This window comes from Zeugodacus cucurbitae, chromosome 6 (assembly GCF_028554725.1).
Source record: "Zeugodacus cucurbitae isolate PBARC_wt_2022May chromosome 6, idZeuCucr1.2, whole genome shotgun sequence".
NCBI lineage: Eukaryota > Metazoa > Arthropoda > Insecta > Diptera > Tephritidae > Zeugodacus > Zeugodacus cucurbitae.
The window spans coordinates 33,857,428-33,880,841 of NC_071671.1; the positions used below are offsets into that span (position 1 = coordinate 33,857,428).

The 23,414-nt window shown below is 37.5% G+C and overlaps 1 protein-coding gene across 1 annotated transcript in view; it reads right to left on the reverse strand.

Moving 5' to 3' along the window:
• LOC105218719 (obscurin) overlaps window positions 1-23,414 on the reverse strand; it is a 369,888-nt gene that overhangs the window by 95,887 nt on the left and 250,587 nt on the right. Inside the window, exons 21-24 of the mRNA XM_054232816.1 lie at window positions 18,429-18,797; window positions 16,453-16,709; window positions 16,188-16,399; window positions 9,769-9,908 (exon numbers count right to left, since the gene is read on the reverse strand). Coding sequence (XP_054088791.1) covers window positions 9,769-9,908; window positions 16,188-16,399; window positions 16,453-16,709; window positions 18,429-18,797 — 978 coding nt within the window. The remainder of the gene's footprint in view (window positions 1-9,768; window positions 9,909-16,187; window positions 16,400-16,452; window positions 16,710-18,428; window positions 18,798-23,414) is intronic.

A 23,414-nucleotide genomic window follows, 5' to 3' on the forward strand; every position in this document is an offset into this window, starting at 1 on the left:
GTAATGTCACAGCTCAAAAAATCCATTCTGTTGAAAAGACCTGGTGAAGAAGGACCTGGTTGCACTTGGTATCACTAATTGGCATCAAACAGCATAAAGGAAAAATGAATGGCACGCTATTATTGCATCGGCTATAATCACGTAACCGGTGTCTACGCCAGTAAAGCAAAATTTAGTGCATAATATCAATATGCAAACACTAAAAACGAAATCCACTCAAAAGTTTTATATATGTATAAGTACCTAGTTCCAATTTATAATGTTGACAGGCAACAAGAAACAAAATAACGCCGACTATTCGAGTATATGAAATGGAAACACAACGGCACCATCCCAACGACTTTGAAACCTTTGCTTGAACATGGATAACATAACACTAATAGCGATAGTTTAAGACAATCAAATATAAAATGATCATAGCGATAAGAATTAAAACCAATATTCTTCCGATCATTTTTAAAGAAATAACAAGTAAGGGAAGGGTATGTTCGGATGCAACCCAACATTTTATACTCTCGCAATTTATTGCTTTTTAGATAGTTTTATTAAGATATCACACAATTTTACACATATATTCGGCATAAAGTCCAATAGAATAACGATCATCATACAACTTTTATGAGGGCTGAGGTAATTAATGAACCAATTTCATTTATTTTCACCACCAACATTAAATCCATAATGCAATATCATCGAACGGTGAAAACCACACCGAAGCTAAAAATGATAAACCGAAGTATGAACCCCGGCCTCCGCTCATTATGATTTCAAATATCTCTAATTATCAAGAACTAAATAGCAAAATTAAAAATATTACCAAAAGTTATTTTGTTCTAAAACTCCTAAATAACGACATTCATAGACTAAGTGTCACATCAAGCGATGACTATAGATCGGTGATGAAAATGTTGTCTGCTTCCGGATCATCATGGTATTCGTTTGAAGACAAACAAACGCGCTCAGTAAAGGTTAAGATTAAAAATCTTAAGGTTTAAAAGTTCTGAACGTCGTAAACAAGCTCAAGTGGAAAACACGAGAACCTTTAAATATGTTTAAGCTACTTTTCATTCTAGTGAAGACATCAAGAAAATATTGAAATCAAACATATTCTTCACACTATTGTTCACATTGAGCCTATTAGGAAATCTAAACTTATTCCTTAATGTAAAAATTGCCAGGCATTTGGACACACTAGGAACTTCTGCGGCAAAACGTTAAAAGGCGTTAAATGCGGTGGTAAGCACAAAACCATCGAGTGTCAAATACCAGACTCAGAAAAACCAAAACTTTGAAGAAACAAAAAGTCTCAACAAATATGCCCATTGTGAACAAAAATGCTGTCCAAAAAAAAAAATGCAGCATCGTTTACAGACGAGTAAACCCAGTTTTTCTGAAGTACTGAAAAGCAATCCACATGTAATGAACGCAAATAACACAAAGTTGACCGAAAACCTACTTATTCGAATCCTTGAGATGTTAAATAAACAAGAACAAGTAAGGAAGGGCTTAGTTCGGGTGCAACCGAACATTTTATACTATCGCAATTTATTGATATATTTTTATTAAGATAACACACAATTTGACCCAATTTGAAAATCCTATAATTAGGTACATGAGAGATAGGGGAAGTTACACTTTTAGAAGAAAAATATTTCCTCTAAATTAAATTAAGATACCTGAGAGATTTACCGAAATTTTCGGTGAAAAATTACCAAGGGGCACTGAATTTTTCATATTCGATATTCAAGGCTTTGAAAAGTTATTGTCCGATTTCGACTATTTTTTCACATAAGATGCAACGGATCATATAAAGTAATTGTGTAAACTTTTATTTCGCTTTCTTCATTGGTTCCTTGTGTATATATTATAAAGTGAAGGAATCAGATGGAATTCAAAATTGAGTTACATGGGAATGTGAACCGAATTTCATTCGAATCGGTCGAGTAGTTCCTAAAATAAGGTTTTTGACCCATAAGTGGGCGATGCCACGCCCATTTTCCATTTTGTAAAAAAATCTGAGTGCAGCTTCCTTCTGCAATTTGTTCTGTAAAATTTAGTATTTCTGGCGTGTTTCGTTAGTGAGATAACGCACTTTTAGTCATTTTCATCCTAACCTTTGTATGGGAGGTGGGCGTGGTTATTATCCGATTTTAACTAATTTCATGGTGTGTGGTGGGGTACTTAAGAGAACCAACTGCAGAAAGTTTGGTCTATATAGCTCTATTGGTTTGCGAGATATGTATAAAAAAGTTTCAGCAAGATATCTTAAACTCAAGTTATAGCTTGCACAGACGGACGGACGGACGGACAGACAGACATTCGGATTTGAACTCCACTCTTCACCCTGATCACTTTGGTATATATAACCCTATATCTAACTCCTCTAACCCTAATGTTACAAACAACCGTTATGTGAACAAAACTATAATACTCTCTTTAGCAACTTTTGTTGCGAGAGTATAAAAATTTAATATAGATTTATGCAGCCGTTTAGATAACCTAGAAAAATAAAACAAAATCTAAGGTATGAGTGGTGCTCTCCGAGTTATGACATGGTATGCAAATGGATTATTAAAGCACCAAGAACAACTTCAAATTATTTTACAAGAAGAGAAAATAGATGTACGTCTAATATCCGAAACTCATTTACGAAACACATTTTCTTTACATTTCTTTCGAAAACTACGATGTTTATCACACAATCAACTCTAGTAATTGTGCGAGAGGAGGCACTGCTGTTATTGTTAAAAACAGCATTAAACATTATGAGGATAAAAAAATCAGTACGCACTATATTTAAACCACAACTATTACATTAAAAGCAAAGGACCAACCCTTGTCAATTAATGCAATATATTGCCGCCGAGGTACAAAATCCTCGTTGAAGAAAATATAGAACTTTTAAATTCACACACATACATATTTATTATGGAAACTTATTAATGCGAAACATGTTTACTGGGAATCGCGCCTAACGGCAGCTAAACGCCGAGATTTGGTCCAGGCAGCTCAAGAAACGGGGTGCGAGTTTGCATCATCCGGAACTCCAACTTACTGGCCAACGGATACCAACCAAATACCAGATGTGATAGACTTTTTTATAACTAGGAAAATATCTCGCAATTTCATCGAAGGTGGGTAGATCTAATCTCCGATCACCCCCGCTATGTTTAACTCTAAGTGAAATAGTTATTAAAAGAGATCTATATTTGAAGCTACATATATAACAAAATATGGTCTGGACATCGTTCAACACACACACAAATAAACTGTCTACAAATCACAACAATTGAACAGCTAGATTTAGAAATCCAACAAGTACCCTAAAAAAATATAAATCCTCCTCACTAAGAAAAGAAAATTACGACGGAAATGGCACACGCTCACCACTCGACAAAACCAACCTCAATAAGGCAACAGATGAATTAAAACGAGAAATCGTTCATATTAAGAATGAGTCAATTTATAACTATTTATCTCAACTATCCGCTGACAAAAAAGATGATTACTCACTCTGTAAAAGCACCAAGTATTAGTAAATTGCATCAAATACATGGGCTAGAAGTGATTGTGATAAAGATAATATGTTTGCAAAACACCTAGCTGAAACCTTTCGTCCAAATGAGAGTAGTGAAACCGCGTTCCTCGATAGTATTCAACCATATCATACAATAATACCAGCAATCACCATTTGTGAACTTAAAGGTGAGATTAAAAAGCTTAAGGATAAGAAAGCAGCTGGACTTGACCTAATTACAGCTGAAATGTTAAAGAAATTACCATACAGAAGTTTACAGAAGCTCGCCTATCTTTTCAATACTTCAATCCATCTGACACATTTTCCAAGTCTTTGGAAAATTGCCGAAGTTGTTATGGTTCCTAAACCAGGAAAGGATCCTCATATAGTCTCGCAGAAAAAGATGCGCTAAACTTGCAATATGCAATCAACTCTGTAGTAAATTGGACTCAAAAATGGAGAATAAAACTAAACGGTGGCTAGTCTGTTCATGTAAATTTAACGAACAAAAGAATCACTTCTCACACTTAGATGTCTGCATACCATATGCAAATACAGCCAAATATCTTGACATTACTCTCGATGCTAAACTACGCTGGAAAGAGCATATCAAAATAAAAAGGATTGAACTGAAATGAAGTTTCTATCACAACAAAGTGCTTCTCTATAAACAAATAATCAAGCCGATATGGTCATATGGTGCGCAACTGTGGGGATGTATATAATAATATAATAATAATATTAATATTATACAACGTTTTCAAAACAAAGTGCTAAGAGGCATTGTAAATGCTCCTTGGTACTGCAGAAATGCTGATATTCATCGAGACCTAAGGGTTAATACAGTCGCCGAAGAAATAACGATTCAGGCAGAGACCCACTACAAAAGGCTTAATGAACATGTCAACGAGGAGGCGAGAAATCTCCTCTTAGATACAAGCCTCTCTAATCGATTATGTCAACCACATAATTTAGTTTGAAGTTAAAATAAAAAGGAATTAATTACATACCATATATGAATGTTATTATTAATTTGTTTGTAAGATACTCAAATCAAATTGCTCGTTAGTTTTAAAACTAGTTGTAGTCATATCAAACATTGTTATAGTTTTAAAAATGTTTGTAATAAAAAAAAGAGTTATATAGGAAGTTGTCGTGGTTGTGAACCAATTTCATCAATTTTCCACATGTGTCGTCAGGGTGAAAACATGATATACCGAATTTCATTGAAATCGGTCGAGTAGTTCATGAGATATGGTTTTTGACCCATAAGTTGGCAAAGCCACGCCTATTTTCTATTTTGTAAAAAATCTGAGTATATCATCCTTCTGGCATTTCTTCTGCAAAATTTAGGGTTTCTGATGTTTTTCGTTAGTGAGTTAACGCAGTTTTAGTAATTTTTAACATAACCTTTGTATGGGATGTGGGCGTGGTTATTATCCAACTATTTTCATGGTGTGTGGTGGGGTACGTAAGGGAACCGACTGCAGAAAGTTTGGTTTATATAGCATTATTGGTTTGGTATTTGTGGGCCGGGTCACGCCCATTCCCCAAAAAAATTACATCCAAATATGCCACTCCCTATTGTGATCCTCTGTACCAAATTGTATTTTCATAACTTTATTTGTGGCTTAGTTATGACACTTTATAGGTTTCCGCTTTTCGCCATTTTGTGGGCGTGGCAGTTGACTGATTTCGCCCATTTTCAATGCCAACCTCCTCAGGGTGGCAAGAAATATGTGTACCAAGTTTCATTAAGACATCCCAAATTTTACTCTAGTTATAGCTTGCACGGACAGACAGACTTCCGGATTTCGAATTCTCTCGTTATCCTGATAATTTATATATATCTAACTAAATATCCAACTCTTTTATTTCTGGGTGATACAAACAACCGTTATGTGAACAAAACTATTATATTCTCTTTAGCATTGCGGCATGACCTTTATATTACTTTTTATTTTGAGAAAATGCAATGCCGACAGTCTTGTTAAAGTTTTCCTTTACATTACCGCTGCTATTGACACGCCTTCCTGACTGATTAAATCGGGTGTCATGGTTGAGCTCCTAAGAATAGAGAGGGCAATTCGCTGGGGTGGCACAGCCGTCGAGGCTGTAATTGCAGTTACGCGTTGACAGTATGGAGCCACAGAACGCCCCTCGGATTTTTAAGCCGAACAAGTCTTAAAATGGCTCCATCCCTTTTTTTTTGCTGGACACTTTGCAAAATGTTTCACGTAGATCAAACTGAGGCACATAAGCACCGGTACCTTTGTATTTTTGCATAACTCTATATTTGGACCAATTTGATTTTCCTACATTCCGACCGATTTCGCGGTTTTTTCTGTTTTCAAAAAATGAACCTTATTTCTTTTCCTTTAGGTGACATTACATATTCTAAATTTTAGAATAAACCGAGTAAAACAAAAATTAAAAATTGTAAAAAAATTATAACTTTCCGATACTTTTGCACTTGGTCATTAAACGGAAATTCCCATTTACTACTTTTTCTTGAGATTATGCTAACTAGATTTACGACCTTACGCACGGATTTGGACAACTCGGATACAAGTCAGAGGGGTGAGTCACTTTTTGAGTTTATCGTAGATGTACATCTTTTTGTTTGTATTAGAGGAAACATCCCAAACTTTGTGACTGCGGGCACCTCAAACGTGATTGCGCATTTGATCTCGGACTGGAGGGCTCCACAGAACCACTCCTGCTCGGACCATAGCAAGTCCGCCCAGAAAAAGCTCAAGAATTTTAGGAAAACGAATTGCAAAAAAAAATATTCATTTATTTGCATTTAGGTATAGAATTTTTTTATGGCTAATGCCCGGTTTCACAGTCCATACTTAAGTTGTGCCTAAATAAAATCTTAGCTAAGTATTGTTGCAAACTGAGTAGTCGTTTGCGTTTCACAGTCAATGCTTAATTTCTATAAAATTTTATTATGATATATGGCAAAGTTATGGGCAACATATGTTTTACAAATGTCATTCATAAAAATATGTTTGAAATATTTAAATTATAATAGACAATACATAAATTTGCGAGGAAAATTATATCAAAAATTGATGAAAACAACAAAAGAACCTGAAATTTCATCACTAGCGAGTCGGAGCACTTATGGGAACTGAAGGAAAAGTATAAGCTGTTATTGAGTGCAAACGAACGGACACCTACGCTACGAAAGATGTCGCTGAAAATTCAAAGCAAATTCAAAACAAAAATCAGCTGTTATTTAAGCATTGCTTAAGCCTCCCAAATTAAATGTTACATGTTATCAACTAACAATTTTGTAATTAACTTATTTGTTAAAAACTTGAATATAAACTCAAAAATGAACTATTTTATGAAAATTTGTGCTTATTATCAACTCTACGAAAATTTTCATCAATAATTTTAAAAATTTTGACCTCAAGTTCAAATCTCAATCCCGTGGATTTTTATACCAGATATATACTAAGGTTTCCGTCTTTATTCATAAATAATAATTTCACTGTAGTGAATAGTTTACTACAACACAGCAAATCTAAAAGTGAGGAAATGTTCATTCTGAGAATTCGAATGATTCAAACCGATTTATCGTTTAAGTTCAAAATTTTACAGTTTCATATCCCTGTAGTTCGGTACCATCGGAGAAGAGCTAACGATATAACTAATTCCGAATCATTAGCACCGGTCCCAGCCCGATTACATGCAATGTTATTTGACTAACGATTTTTACATTGCAATGTCCTACGAGAGTAATCGAGCGGTGCGACTCTGCATTACCAGTCACTGGTGAAAGGACTAGTTCCAAAATCGTTAGTGAATCGCTAGTAAAGAATCACTAGCGTTTTCGTTAATTCAAAATGGCCAGTGATTTGACTAATTCGGACACGCTAGAGGTTTCATTAATTCAAAATCACTAGCGATTCTACTGGTCCATTAACGCTTGTGGTTCTACGCCTGAGAAAAACTTTTGAAAATAACACTTTTACAAAAAATAAAACAAATGTTTACGAAATACAAAGAAATATATTTATTTAATTCATGTACAAATATTCTTATATTACTTATAATAATATGTTTTCAACACAATTTGCGCCAATTACCGTGGGATAAGCCTCCTAAATATCGCCTATAAGGTTCTATCGAGCGTACTGTGTGAAAGACTTAAGCCCACTGTCAACAAACTGATTGGACCTTATCAGTGTGGCTTTAGACCTGGAAAATCAACAACTGTCCAGATATTCACCATGCGCCAAATCATGGAGAAGACCCGTGAAAATAGGATCGACACACACCACCTTTTTGTCGATTTTAAAGCTGCTTTCGACAGCACGAAAAGGAGCTGCCTTTATGCCGCGATGTCTGAATTTGGTATCCCCGCAAAACTAATACGGCTGTGTAAGCTGATGTTGAGCAACACCAAAAGCTCCGTCAGGATCGGGAAGGACCTCTCCGAGCCGTTCGATACCAGACGAGGTTTTAGACAAGGTGACTCAGTCTCGTGTGATTTCTTTAACCTGATGCTGGAGAAAATAATACGAGCTGCAGAGCTAAACAGAGAAGGTACAATCTTCTATAACAGTGTACAGCTACTGGCGTACGCCGATGATATCGATATCATTGGAAACAACACCCGCGCCGTTAGTTCTGCTTTCTCCAGACTGGATAAGGAAGCGAAACGTATGGGTCTGGTGGTGAACGAGGACAAGACGAAATATCTCCTGTCGTCAAACAAACAGTCAGCGCATTCGCGTCTTGGCTCCCACGTCACTGTTGACAGTCATAACTTTGAAGTTGTAGATAATTTCGTCTACCTGGGAACCAGCATTAACAGCAATAACAATGTCAGCCTGGAAATCCAACGCAGAATCACTCTTGCCAACAGGTGCTACTATGGACTAAGTAGGCAATTGAAAAGTAAAGTCCTCTCTCGACGAACAAAAACCAAACTCTACAAGTCTCTCATCATTCCCGTCCTACTTTACGGTGCAGAAACGCGGACGATGTCAACATCCGATGAGACGGCACTAGGAGTTTTCGAGAGAAAGGTTTTGCGGAAGATTTATGGTCCCTTAAGAATTGGCAACGGCGAATACCGCAGACGATGGAACGATGAGCTGTATGTGTTATTCGACGACATAGACATAGTCCAGCGAATAAAAAAACAGCGGCTACGCTGGCTAGGACATGTTGTTCGAATGGATGAAGGTGCTCCAGCTCTGAAAGTATTCGATGCAGTACCCGCTGGTGGAAGCAGAGGAAGAGGGAGACCTCCACTCCGATGGAAGGACCAGGTGGAGAGGGACCTGGCTTCGCTTGGTATAACCAATTGGCGCCAAACTGCCAGAAGGAGAGATGCGTGGCGCGCTGTTTTGGACTCGGCTATAACCGCGTAAGCGGTGTCTACGCCAGTCAAGAAGAAGAATATGTTTTCAATTATATTAAGTATATACCTGATCTATGGGTAGATAATCCCGCGATTGTTCTATGGTTGTAGAGATGGGTGATCTCCGGTGATTTTGTTGTTGTTTGTGATGATCCGGTGTTGGCGCCTCCGTCCGTGGTTTTTTTGCCTTCTTCTGTTGTTGCGTTCTTAATCTAATTGTATTATTTTTTTCACCTATTAAATTAATTTTCACTTTTTTGCACATTACTTTTTCACTATATGTAAAAATATTCTATAATTTTCCGTACGCAAATTACGCATCTTCCTCTTAGTCGGAAAAATGTGAAATGACGCGTCAAATTTTTTGAAAAAAGTTGTGTGACAAAAGAAACTAAAGAGAGAGAGAGCGCGAAATGAAAAAAACAACTCAAAGTAGTGTTTTTAGGGGTGGGTTTTGCCAATTCATTTTTCGAGTAATGCCTCGTTGCATTACAAATCATTAGCGAAAAGACTAATTACTAGTAATGCATGAAATCGCTAGTAGGTTTAGCGCTCTAGTAATCGCTTGACACCAGCCGAACTACTGGGATGTACATACATAGGTATGTATGTGTCATGTTAGCGTGTTGGAGAGCCATCTTCTTTATTTGTTTACACGCTACACAACAAAACAAAGAACGAACTTCGCCAAAAATATTTAAATTGATCAGAGACGTTATTCTCTGAATATATTAACATTCCATACAAATAAATGGCCTTGAACAGAGTTCAAAAAGCGTTTTAACTATTTCAAATAAAAATTGGGCGGGGCGAAGTTCGCCGGGTAAGCTAGTATATGTATATATTACAATGGAAGGGAATCACTTACGAGTTACGGCAACAGCACATAATGAAGATATTTCGCCTAGTGGATTTGAAAGGATAACTTTATATGCTCCAGAATCAGCGGGTTGAATATTCGTTATTTCCAAAGTTAAAAGCCCACTAGATGAGGATGTGAGTCTAATGCTAAAAATAAATAAATAATAACTCAGATTTATAAGTTTGCATGATTTTGTATTTAAAGAATTATTACGTTTATAAAAATTGTATTTATATTTTCAACAAATGTAAATACATGTTTTAATAACATCTCTTTGAAAATAATAAAAAAAAACATTTTGTAAAAACAATTCGAGTATATTTCATAAGTAAAAGTCAAACTTGAAATTATTACTTTACAATAAAGAGAACAGAAAATAATAAAGGCGATCAATAAAAGGTTTTCGAGTTGGTAAATAAATTTAATTTAATAAAGCATTTTAATTGAAAGGTTACTTTTTTTAAGCTAAAGTCATTCCTTATTTTCAATATGGAACATTCGTATGCTATTGCTGGAACAATTGGGTAATTCACGGAAGGAAGTGCAGGACGCTTTGGAATGCTCTATAACGGTTGGCTTTCAATCCGCCGAGGAGGCAACAACTGGTATTTGTGTTGTTACCAATTTCTCTTATAGACTTTTAGCACATACAAATTCATTCAATAATAGAAACCAGTTTTTGTATTTCGTTGTAAATTTCATCAGCAGATTGTTATTTTTTCAATAACCACAACCAAATTTACGGAATGGACAAATATCGTTACTGATATTTTATCAATAAACACTGCCAAATTTACAGTGTAGACAACAACACACAGAGCTGCATTCCTGTTTTAGCTAGATTTGTATTCGATTAAAAAATAATGTGGAAAATTTGATTTTTCTTTTATATGGTAAATCGATCTAAATCAGCGCTTTAATTGAGCAAAGGCCGAATAATTGAACAATTAACTCCTATCTTTCAATGCGACATTCTTAGTAAAAACTTCATGGGAAATATTACAGTTTTGGGGACATAAAACTTCACAGTTTTGATTTCAAATAATAAAAAAGTGTCAACAATGCAGAAGGCTGAAGTCAGTGCATAAAATTTACTCAACAGGGATTGCGACGAGATTTGGAAATTATGAGAAGGTAAGTCTCGTTGTAAACATTTAAAGACTGATGTTCTAATAAAATATAATATTTTATAAACGAAACAAAATAGTAATGTTTTATTCATTCCCTATGCGCCCATAAGTACAATAGCTTTTTTAGACAGGTGGTTTTCAAGACGAAATAAAATACGTATTAATGATTTCAATCCAGTGACCGCCGCGACTGGCTGGAATAAAACCTTGCCGAGAGGTGTAATTTTCGCGCATTTTGTTCAGCAATTGGGGACGTATGCCAATAATAAAAATTGTTCCGGAGTAAGTCTGTTCATTATGGAATGGCAAACCAAATGGTGTATAAATCAAGTAGTAGCTGTCAAGAGACCAACTCGAAAATGTTCTACCTCATTTAAAACTACACGTATCAAAAAATACCGAATAAATTACAGGCGAGAACCATCTCCACTTTTTACAGCAATAATGACCGAATTATTATGAAATGGCAAACAAATATAAATTGAAAAATAATAGTTTCTTCGCAAAAGACTTTTAGAAAATATACTAAATTTCAACTCTTGCGTCCACGTCGCGCACAAGTTGGGTCACTCCTGAAGTCCAATAGCAGCGTCTGTTCACCAGAACTACGGCTACGAGCGGACGTCGATCTTTGAACAAGCGACTCGCTATATATATAAATGTACACAAACTACATACTATTCGCCCAGCGAGGGCTTTAAGACCCCCACCTATAAACCACCCCAATCAAAAGAAAACTACAACTTCGGATCATCATGAGCCAACAAAACAAAGACGCTGCAATGCGTGAGAATGAAGAGTTTGACAAGCTGGCCGACAGGGGTAATCTTCGGAATAAAAGTGGCGAATAACAAAAGGTTTCAAAAATGGAGCATACTCTTTTAGAACCCCCAGAGGTGATCTAACGGCTGATGCCAAGAGCACATTGGATTTGTGGCAATGAATGGTAGGGAAAGCATAAACCACGAAATCCCGATACACAAATCGATGACGATGTAACAGATGTTTCATTGCCCGACTATGTTAAAAGCCGAATAAGAGTTATGCGCTTGAAGAATCATGCCCCAAATCTTAGCAAAACCAAAGAAACTCATCACATATTTGTCGATTTGAAAGCTGTTTGCGACAGCACGAAAAGGAGCTGTCTTTATCCGCTATGTATGAATTTGGTATCTAAAAGGTAAAGTCTTCTGACGTCGAACAAAGACCATGCTTTACAAGTGGAGAAAGAAAAATTAATGGCGCGCTGTGGTTAATGCGGCTATAATCGCTTGAGCGGCGTCTACGCCAGTAAAGGAGAAGATATGACTATGTAAATTCGCAAGAAACATACAACTAGTTAATATAATTAGGTAGTTCTCTCGATGTGGAGGATGGAGTCATATGTAGAAGTTCACGTAAGTGAGGAAAGTTTCTGACTGCCATTCACTTGGGAGTGGCCAGGAACGATTCTTTTGCATGTGGCTCAAGCAGCTCACAACTTCCGGTTTTAGACCAAGTATCCTCTGGGTAGCCAACAGACATCCGTCTGGAAGCAGACTAAAGTGAGAAGGCGAATCCCGCTTATGCGGTTGTGCGTAGGGTTTGGGACCCACCACATAAAAACGAATAACCAATGAATTCGAAGCAACGGCCTCGGTTGAGACACTCCCCTTTTGATGACGACCACAGCAAACGTATAAAGGACTATGATTGGGAAGGTGCCTCTGCCCATCTGGTTGATGTCCTCGTAAGAGTAAAGGCTGACATCACCGCAATGCAAGAAATGCGATGGATGGGACAAGGACGAAACATCTTTCGTCCTTGGGGCCTTGAGTCATCTACTACAGCGGCCATATTAAGGAGCGCAAATTCGGTGTGGGATTCGTGCTGGGAGAGAGACTCCGTCGTCGAGTCCTGGCATTCACTCATGTGGATGAACGTCTAGCTACAATCCGCATCAAAGCGAGGATCTTCAACATATCGCTGATTTGCGCCCACGCCCCGACGGAAGAGAAGGACGAAGTGATAAAGGATACCTTCTATGAGCGTCTAGAACGTACCTATGAGCGCTGCCCCCGCCACGATGTCAAAATCGTGCTTGGCGATATCACCGCTAGGGTGAGTAAAGAAGGTGTCTTTGGCACAACAGTCGGAAAATTCAGCCTCCATGACGAAACATCGCCGAACGGTCTGAGGCTGATCGACTTCGCCGGGGCCCGAAATATGGTCGTCTGTAGTACTAGATTCCAGCATAAGAAAATCCATCAAGCTACTTGGCTGTCCTCGGATCGAATCACTCGCAACCAGATCGATCATGTTGTGATAGATAGACGACATGTCTCCAGTGTTTTCGAAAGCTCTACGAGCTGTATTTCCGTCGTTAGTCGTCCCAGAACCTCCAGGCTTAGGTTTATCTACTATTAATCCTAGTTTTTCCCAGAGAATTGCTTGTACTTTCTGTTTTCTTGCAGCAAATAATTCTTTATCTCTAGGAGACCTCATTTGCCATTTTTTAACGTCGAGTCTATATGAGATGTGCAAACAACATTCAAAAATCCTGATCCAGGCATGCAATGCCATGTACTAGAGCCTTTGAATCTGGTAAGAAAAGGCCTTTTTCTTTATTACTCAAGTCATTGAACAATTTCGGTGTCGCATGACAAACTGGACGGGTTTGCATGGAAGCTGTGCCTGTAATAATATTTAAAACTTTTCCGTCGATTAAAGTTAAAAATATAGAACAATGAATCCGTATACGTCGATCGTTATCTACAGAAATTTCAATAATTTCTAATTCATCTATTTGCTTTTCTACATTTTCCTTTTGACTAAGAATTACTTCCTTTGATTCGGAAACATATTCTATTGCAAGAGGTCGACAGAATCGTGCTGACTGAGGCGTTCTGTTATTCCAAAGACCTATATTTTCGGACGTTAGTAATCGCAATGGAATGAGCGTCGTGGCAAATAAATTATCATCTTTATGATTTGGATTTGTGTCTACTGATTTGTAAGTTTGTTTATAACATGAATGACCACTGCTGCCATCAAACCCATATGAACACAGTAAAACAGCATCTACTACATTTACTTGTGCTTCAGTCATGTAATGAATTACTACTTCTTTCTGTAAATCTACAATTCTATTCGCGGTATGTTTCAAGAGAGCTTGAAGAGACACTTCTGCTCTTGTCTCGCTGATAGAAGTATCTTCCAATGGATGTCTACATTGTAATTTTATTTCTCTGATCTTATTATAGGCAGGCCAAATATCAACACCACATTTTTTAACTTCTAATCTCATGATAGTATAAACTGCTTTAGATAGAGAGTTGGCTTTCGGAAAAGTAAAAAAAAAACAGCTGGTATGATGAGGATTGTCGTCTCGCAGTGGAGAGAAAACGGAGCTTACCTCGCAATGTTGCGATCGACCGCAACACTAGCTGGATGGGAAAGGTACCGAAACCTGAAAAGGGAAGCGAGACGCATTTGCAGACTAAAAAAGAACGAGGCCGAAATGCGTAAATGTGAAGATAAGGTAATGCTCTAAAATTTTACGAAAAGATCCGGCGACTAACTGAAGGTTTCAAGTCCGGGGCATACTCCTGTAGGACCCCCAGAGGTGATCTAGTTGTTGATGACCAGAGTATACTGTGTTTGGGGAGGGAACACTTCACCAGCCTGCTGAATGGCAGTGAAAGTACAACACCAGGAGATGGTGAAGCCAAGGCGGCTGGGGCCGATGGATTGCCGGCCGAGCAATTCAAATACGGTGGCGAAAAGGCGATAAGGTGCATGCATCAGTTTCTTTGCGGAATATGGTCGGAAGAAAGCATGCCCGACGATTGGAATCTCAGTGTACTCTGCCCAACCCCCCCAATCTGCGCCAACTATAGTGGGATAAGCCTCCTTAACATCGCTTATAAGGTTCTATCGAGCGTACTATGTGAAAGACTAAAGCCCACCGTCAACAAACTGATTGGACCTTATCAGTGTGACTTTAGACCTGGAAAATCAACAACTGTCCAGATATTCACCATGCGCCAAATCATGGAGAAGACCCGTGAAAAGAGGTTCGACACACACCATCTTTTTGTCGACTTTAAAGCTGCTTTCGACAGCACGAAAAGGAGCTGCCTTTATGCCGCGATGTCTGAATTTGGTATCCCCGCGAAACTAATACGGCTGTGTAAGCTGACGTTGAGCAACACCAAAAGATCCGTCAGGATCGGGAAGGACCTCTTCGAGCCGTTCGATACCAAACGAGGTTTCAGACAAGGTGACTCGCTATCGTGTGACTTCTTTAACCTGATGCTGGAAAAAATATTCGAGCCGCAGAGCTAAACAGAGAAGGTACAATATTTTATAAGAGTGTACAGCTACTGGCATACGCCGATGATATCGATATCATTGGAAGCAACACCCGCGCAGCTAGTTCTGCTTTTTTCCGCCTGGATATGGAATCGAAGCGAATGGGTCTGGTGGTGAACGAGGACAAGGCGAAAGTCTCCTGTCATCAAACAAACAGTCAGCGCATTCGCGTATTGGCTCACACGTCACTGTTGACAGTCATAACCTTGAAGTTGTAGATATTTTCGTTTACTTGGGCACCAGCATCAACTTCGATAATAATGCCAGCCTTGAAATCCAACGCAGAATAACTCTTGCCAACAGGTGCTACTATGGACTGAGTAGGCAATTGAAAAGTAAAGTCCTCTCTCGACGAGCAAAAACTAAACTCTACAAGTCCCTCATCATTCCCGTTCTACTTTATGGTGCAGAAGCGTGGACGGTGTCAACATCCGATGAGACGGCACTAGGAGTTTTCGAGAGAAAGGTTTTGCGGAAGATTTATTTTCCCTTAAACATTGGCAACGGCGAATACCGCAGAAGATGAAATGATGAGCTGTATGTGTTGTTCGACGATATAGACATAGTCCAGCGAATAAAAAGACAGCGGCTACGCTGGCTGGGTCATGTTGTTCGAATGGACGAAAGTGCTCCAGCTCTGAAAGTTTTCGATGCAGTACCCGCTGGTAGAAGCCGAGGAAGAGGGAGACCTCCACTCCGATGGAAGGACCAGGTGGAGAGGGACCTGTCTTCACTTGGTATTACCAATTGGCGCCAAACTGTCAAAAGGAGAGATGCGTGGCGCGCTGTTGTGGGCTCGGCTATAACCGCGTAAGCGGTGTCTACGCCAGTCAAGAAGAAGAAGAAGTTATCTCGATCTCTTGGATATACCCAGGCGGATATATTATGTTGAAGTTATATATAGTTATTGTAATATAATTAAGTAGTTTGTGCAGCACTTACTGTTCGTTTGGCTTCAACTGCTCACCATCCTTCATCCAACTAATTAGTGGAAGTGGACTTCCTGCAATTTTACATTGTAGAACCAAATCTTCACCTTGACATACTTCTTTAGCGTTTTCGAATTTGCTTTCGAACTTTGGTGCTAATTCTAACAGTGAAAGTTTAAACGGAACTTCGGTAACACCAACATCATTTTTAGCAACAACAATGTACTGAAAAAGAAATTACTTAAATAGCACTTGCATCAAAAAATAAAAAACTATACCGTTCCGGCATTATTTGGTCTGAAATGAGAGATTTCGAGTTGACTGCTCAATTGATCACAATCTGGGGATGATTGTTGTATATTATATTTTGATTCTTCATTTTTAGTGCATTGTGCTCCATCAACGATACTCTCATCACCTCTCTTCCACTCAATCATTGGTTTCGGTATTCCGTGTGCTAATACATAAACATTCACCGGGAAATCATCCAGTATTGATTGATCTTCAGGTGGTATGATAAATGTGGGCTTTTCGACTAAAAACATGTATATATTCATTTATTAATATTTAGAAAATTATAGTTTTGATAAAAAAATATATTTTGGTATTTACGATATTAAAGCACGATCATTCATTTTATTGTATTTTGTCATATTGACTATATAATTTTAACAAATTTTAAATATAACTATCACAGGGACATATTTTTTATTAAGCGTTAAAACGTATATTGTATGTATGTATTGTATATACATATATTTATGATTATATTTTAATTTTTTTTTTCATGTACAAATACACACACACTTGCATTTTTATACTCTCGCAACAAATTTTGCTAAAGAGAGTATTATAGTTTTGTTCACATAACGGTTGTTTGTAACACCCAAAACTAAACGAGTTAGATATAGGGTTATATATACCAAACTGATCAGGGTGAAGAGTGGAGTTCAAATCCGAATGTCTGTCTGTCCGTCCGTCCGTCCGTCTGTGCAAGCTGTAACTTGAGAAAAAATTAAGATATCTTGATGAAACTTGGCACACTTATTTCTTGATGAGCAAAATCGGACCACTGCCACGCCCACAAAATGGCGAAAACCGAAAACACATAAAGTGCCATAACTAAGCCATAAATAAAGCTATGGAAATAAAATTTGGTATGAAGGATCGCACTATGAAGGGGTATATTTGGATGTAATTTTTTTGGGGAAGTGGGCGTGGTCCCGCCCCCTACTAAGTTTTTTGTACATATCTCGCAAACCAATAGAGCTATATAAACCAAACTTTCTGCAGTCGTTTTTTTTTTAGCCACCTAATACAGTCCAAAAATTAAAGAAATCGGATCATAACCACGCCCACCTCCCATACAAAAGTTAGGTTGAAAATTACTAAAAGTGGGTTAACTCATTAACGGAAAACGTCAGCAACACTAAATTTCACATAAGAAATGACAGATGAAAGCTGCACTCAGATTTTTTTACAAAATGGAAAATGGGCGTGGCGTCGCCCACTTATGGGTCAAAAACCATATCTCAGGAACTACTGGACCGATTTCAATGAAATTTTGTAATAGTTTCCTTACATCCCAATGATATGTTGTGAAAATAGGCCAAATCGCTTCACAACCACGCCTACTTCCTATGTACCAGAACTTTGTAGACAATCTGAATCGTTTACTTTACCATATATATAAAGTAAGTACTAGTGAAGATAACGGTGCAGAACTTTGCACAAATACTATGTTAATAGTGTGGCAGCCCCATTCTAAAAAACGCCGAAATCGGACCATAGGTTTTTAAGGCCCCATATATCGAACAGGAGGACCTCGGTGCTTTTAACCTAATATTATGGTTTCCAACTTTCAATGGACTTTATACAATATATATGACGAATATGTGGGTAAAATTGTGTATTATATAATATAAATAAAGTTAAATATATAAATTGCGAGAGTATAAAATGTTCGGTTACACCCGAACTTATCCCTTCCTTACTTGTTTTATTGTACATTTATGTTAAACATCATTCTGTTGCGTTTTTCACAGTAGCAATTTATTGTTCAACCTAAAAATTAACTCTCATAACCACTATAAATGTTTTTATTATAGATTTTGTGCGAAAAAAAAATTTAGCTAAGTTAATATTATTAATGAGCGTACGGTAATTTAATAGCTTTATAAAAAATATAATAAACCATTTTACTGTTCCAATAAATATAATATAGTAGTTTTTAATTAATGTACAATTTACCCACCTTTAACGCTTAAATTAAAGCTTATAACGGAAGAGCCTTGGTCATTAATTGCGGTTAATGTATATAATCCTTCTTCGTCTGGCTTAACACACTGAAAAACTAATCTATATTTATTGTCATCAATGTCGGCAATCACTTCGCAGTTTTCATTGTTGCACAAATTTTCGTTTCCCCGAGTCCATGTAACTTTAGGTTTTGGATTCGATAGTATGATGGCATCAAAGGCAATGGTGTCATTTGGAAGACAACACTGATCTTTCAAACCAACAATTTCAGGTTTTGATAATACATCAATCCATCCACTAGTACTTATTTGACCGTATTTATTTTGTATCTGCAATTCATAACGGCCAGAATCTTTGTGCTGAACTGGAGAATATAAAATAAGTTGATATTTTAATATCTAACAAGTGGAATTATTTATCATAGGCATTCAAAAGTAGTTCAATAGGTTTAAGAATGGTACAATATCGCGACACCATCATAAACGAGTCGAAATATCAATATTTCACGGATTGGAAAACTTTGCAAAGCACAACAACAAAACTCACGCAAAATAAAATATGTATTGGCTGCAAAATATGCTACACCAAAACCCATGTTTACTTTCATGCAATGAGTCGTAGCAAAACAAATGCAACCCTGTGTCTGCTGTCATGTTACAAATTCACACATACATTTCGCTAAAATTTTGTTTTCTGCTATAGGCTGTTCTCGTGTTATTGTATATTTTGGTATATCGTACAGTCTTGCAAGAGCAAGAGAATTCCCCTAATGTGTACTTATTGCTTTTGGTCACTTGCATTGGGATTTCCTATATTCACTATTCGTTGGGAAATGCTAGGCATCTAGGCATTACAATTGTACCTAGTATACAATGATTAAATACTAACAATAATAATTAAAAGTTAAATGTTAGGGAAATTCATTTGCTGCTACAGTTGCCTTGCTAAGTCTGAAGGCCTCTTACGTTTCAGTCGGTTTTCTCGTTCAACAGTTCCGATTAGTTCGGATGTCTCTTCATTTACATGCTGTATAAGCCTCATTTCGTGAGTCTTTGTAAGTTTCGTTATTTCGTTTTCAACTGAATTCACACCGGTGAAGGTCAGCAGATCTTTAGTACCAAGAAGCATTAACTATACTTCTTAGTACCTTGTTTTGGAAGCGATTAATGCAAGCAATACAGTTTTGACTTGAGCAACCACATAGTTGAGCTCCATAGGCCCAAGTTGGCTTTAGTACTTGATTATATAAAAACTGCTTGTTTTCGATTGAAAACTCTTTTTTTCTTGACATGCTCTTTCCAGCGAATCTTAGCATCTAGGGTGATTCCTAGGTACTTAGCATTATTGTGATGTGGTATAGGAGTACCATTTATATAAATGGGATGGTACGATGTTTTTTTAAAGTAAAGTCTACGTGCATTGATTTTTTCTTCTTGACTGGCGTAGACACCGCTTACGCGGTTATAGCCGAGTCCAAAACAGCGCGCCACGTATCCCGCCTTCTGGCAGTTTGGCGCCAATTGGTTATTCCAAGCGAAGCCAGGTCCCTCTCCACCTGGTCCTTCCATCGGAGTGGAGGTCTCCCTCTTCCTCGGCTTCCACCAGCGGGTACTGCATCGAATACTTTCAGAGCTGGAGCACTTTCATCCATTCGAACAACATGACCTAGCCAGCGTAGCCGCTGTTTTTTTATTCGCTGGACTATGTCTATGTCGTCGAATAACACATACAGCTCATCGTTACATCGTCTGCGGTATTCGCCAATTCTTAAGGGACCATAAATCTTCCGCAAAACCTTTCTCTCCAAAACTCCTAGTGCCGTCTCATCGGATGTTGACATCGTCCACGCTTCTGCACCGTAAAGTAGGACGGGAATGCCTACTTAGTCCATAGTAGCACCTGTTGGCAAGAGTGATTCTGCGTTGGATTTCCAGGCTGACATTGTTATTGCTGTTAACGCTGGTTCCCAGGTATTGGTTTCATTTAATATAATGCGCCACTTGGAAGCCCATTTAGTAATTGCATTGACTGCTGTTTGCACTCGAAGGGTAGATACTGAGGATACTCTCCTGCTACTAACAGGGCTGTGTCATCCGCAAATATGGCTGTCACATAACTTGAGTCAGTGGGGATAGCAATTGTAAAAAGAAGGTAAAGCATTGGCCCCAACGCGCTTCCCTGTGGAACACCCGCTTCTATCGGTTGCAAGTTTGAGTATGCATCCACTTGTTTTATGCGAAAGTATCTATCTTTTAGGTAGGAAGGAATTATTTCGCAATATTGTTTACGTAACATGCATGCATTTCAATTTCAACAGTATACCCGAATTCCAAACTCTATCAAAAATCTGAGACACATCTAAGAAGGCCTCCGAATAAACGTTCTTTTTATCCATAGCATTTTCAACGAAATTAACGATTCGGTGCACCTGGCCAATTGTTGAATGGTGATTTCGAAAGCCGAACTGATGTACTGGTATAAGGTGTTTTCGATCTATTATTGATTTGGGCCTCTTTGTGAGAACATTCCGGAATACTTTCGATAGAGCTGGCAGCAGCGATATTGGGCTATAAGATGTGACATCATGTAGAGGTTTACCAGGCTTAGGTATCATAATAGCTTCAGAAACTTTCCAAAGCGTTGGAACGTATTTTAAGTATAATGCATAATGTAATGCTGTTTAAATTTGTTTATACAATTCTTTGGTAGATTGCGTAATATTTCTCTGGTTATTAAATCAAACCCAGGAGCTTTTTTGAGCGTTGCAATCCTGATAAGACTTTTACTTTCTTTAGTAGTAACTGGAGAAATGCTGACGAGTGGATCCTACCAACTATTTTTACACTTTAGCTCATGTCCATCGTTAGGTGTAAATGTGTTTCTCAAATGATTTGCAAATACTGTAGCTTTTGTTTGCTTTTTTATTGATACCATCTAAGATGTATTTTGGGAATATGTTTCCACTTAGATTCACTCGAATATTCGGTGTACTGTTCCACGAAGCAGTTTGAATTACTTTTGTGAAGGATTCAACTTCACAATCTAAGAAAACATCTGTCGATATGCGTTTTAGCTTAAAATCGACTTTATTCGGTATAGTCTTATATTTATACCAATCGGTATGTTTATTAGATAAAGAACACGTGACAGACGAAATTACTGGTTTTTCACATAGAGTTAGTTAGTAGTATTTTCGATAATTTGTTGATGACAAAAAAGTCAAGTAGATCTGGTAATTTCCTACTATCTGAAGGCCAATAAGTGGGTCTTTCTGTCGAATCCAATCCAATAAATTGTGTAGCTTTCAGTAGTTCTCGACCTTTGGTTGTAGTTAAACGTGATCCCCAATGAGTGTGTTTTGCATTAAAGTCAGCACCCATGATGTACCTTCTGTCATATTTTTAAATAAACTTGTATAAGTATCAGTTTTGATATTATGCCTGGGCGGGACTGACTGCATTTTTACTGAAATTGCTGTAGCTTGAATTTCTTCAGTCTTAATCTGGGCTTCTTCGAAATGTTTAATAATACTTTTGATTAAAACCGCGCTTCCTCCTCGTGCTTAGTTTGCCGGGTGCGGAGTGTACATCAATATTTCTGTCGTTTAGAATAACTTCCAATCCATTTTTACTTTTGGAAAGACCATTGACGTTCCATAGCATTATTTTCAAAGAGTTACTGTTCATCAATAAATTGTATATGGTATTCAAGAGCGCTGAGCCGCTGATTTATGGACTTAAATAATTTTTCTTATTCGTTTAGTTTATCCAGAATTTGGGATAACAGACTACTTTTTTTGAACTGTATTTGTCTGACCTTGCTTATCCATTTGCGCAAATGTAAGTTTAGATGTTGTTCCTTTGTCCGCAACGGGGTTTTTCGCCTGAGGATTGACATTCTCCTCAACTATGTTCCCATTTTTTTTGTCTTTAATTTTTTTGCAGTTCTTTTGCAACGACACAACCTACCGTACTTGCAGGATGGGAATCGCCGCAGTTGCAACATTTATCTGGATCTTTTTCGGCTTTGGTGCATTTAGTTGTAAGAAGTTTGCCTCCCCATTTTACACATCTCGATGGCTTACCGCAGATGTTTTTTGTATGTCTCCAAAAGCTTGACAGTTTTTGCACTGAGGGATTAATTTAGAGACTTTGATTGGCTCAACCTTGAAAACAGTATTAAGAATGCTTTTGATCTGATAAACTTTCTAAATGTCCTCGGTAGCATTTAATACTACCAAAAACAAATCAAGCGATTCTTTAGTCTTCCACTTAAGTTTGTTAATTGCATTTAACACATTAAAGCCTGGATCTTTAAGGTCGTTCAAGATGTATTGAGTATCAGTGGTGTAAGTTTTTTATCATTGCCTGTTGACCTGTTATGTTCAATAAAGGCAATGATAAAACCAAGGTATAAACCAAGGTATATTTTCGTTTGACCAGAATTTTGTTGTTGTTCGATAGTCAGTAGGATCAAATGTATTTAGTTTGAAGGCACAGTTACTCAAAAGCTTTATTAAAAATTTGTTTTTTATTAGAGCGGTAATATTCGAATGTAATTTATTAAAATCTTTAACATCGTTTGTTATAATTGGTAGTGCACGATGAATTTTGGTATCATTAATGGCCGCATTTTCTTTATTTTTATTTTCCATATGGCTATTAATTTTTGGGGAACTATCAGCTTTACGTGTTTTTGAAGAGCGCTTCTTTTTGAGTATCCACTCAGTTTCGTTAGCTAGTTCATCTTAATCAGTTTCGTATACTTCATTAACACTTACATCTGATGTTTTGATGTTGTACTAACAGGCTTGCTTTTACTGGCTTTCAGCTTTCTTCGTTTTCTTTTTTGAGTCGTTTGATCGGTAATGCAGTTGGGAAAAAAACTTTTTATTCTGTATTTATTAAACCTGTATGGCAGCTTTGATCACAGCTGGTAATTGTATGATTGTACATATAATTATTTGCTTACGCACATGTTT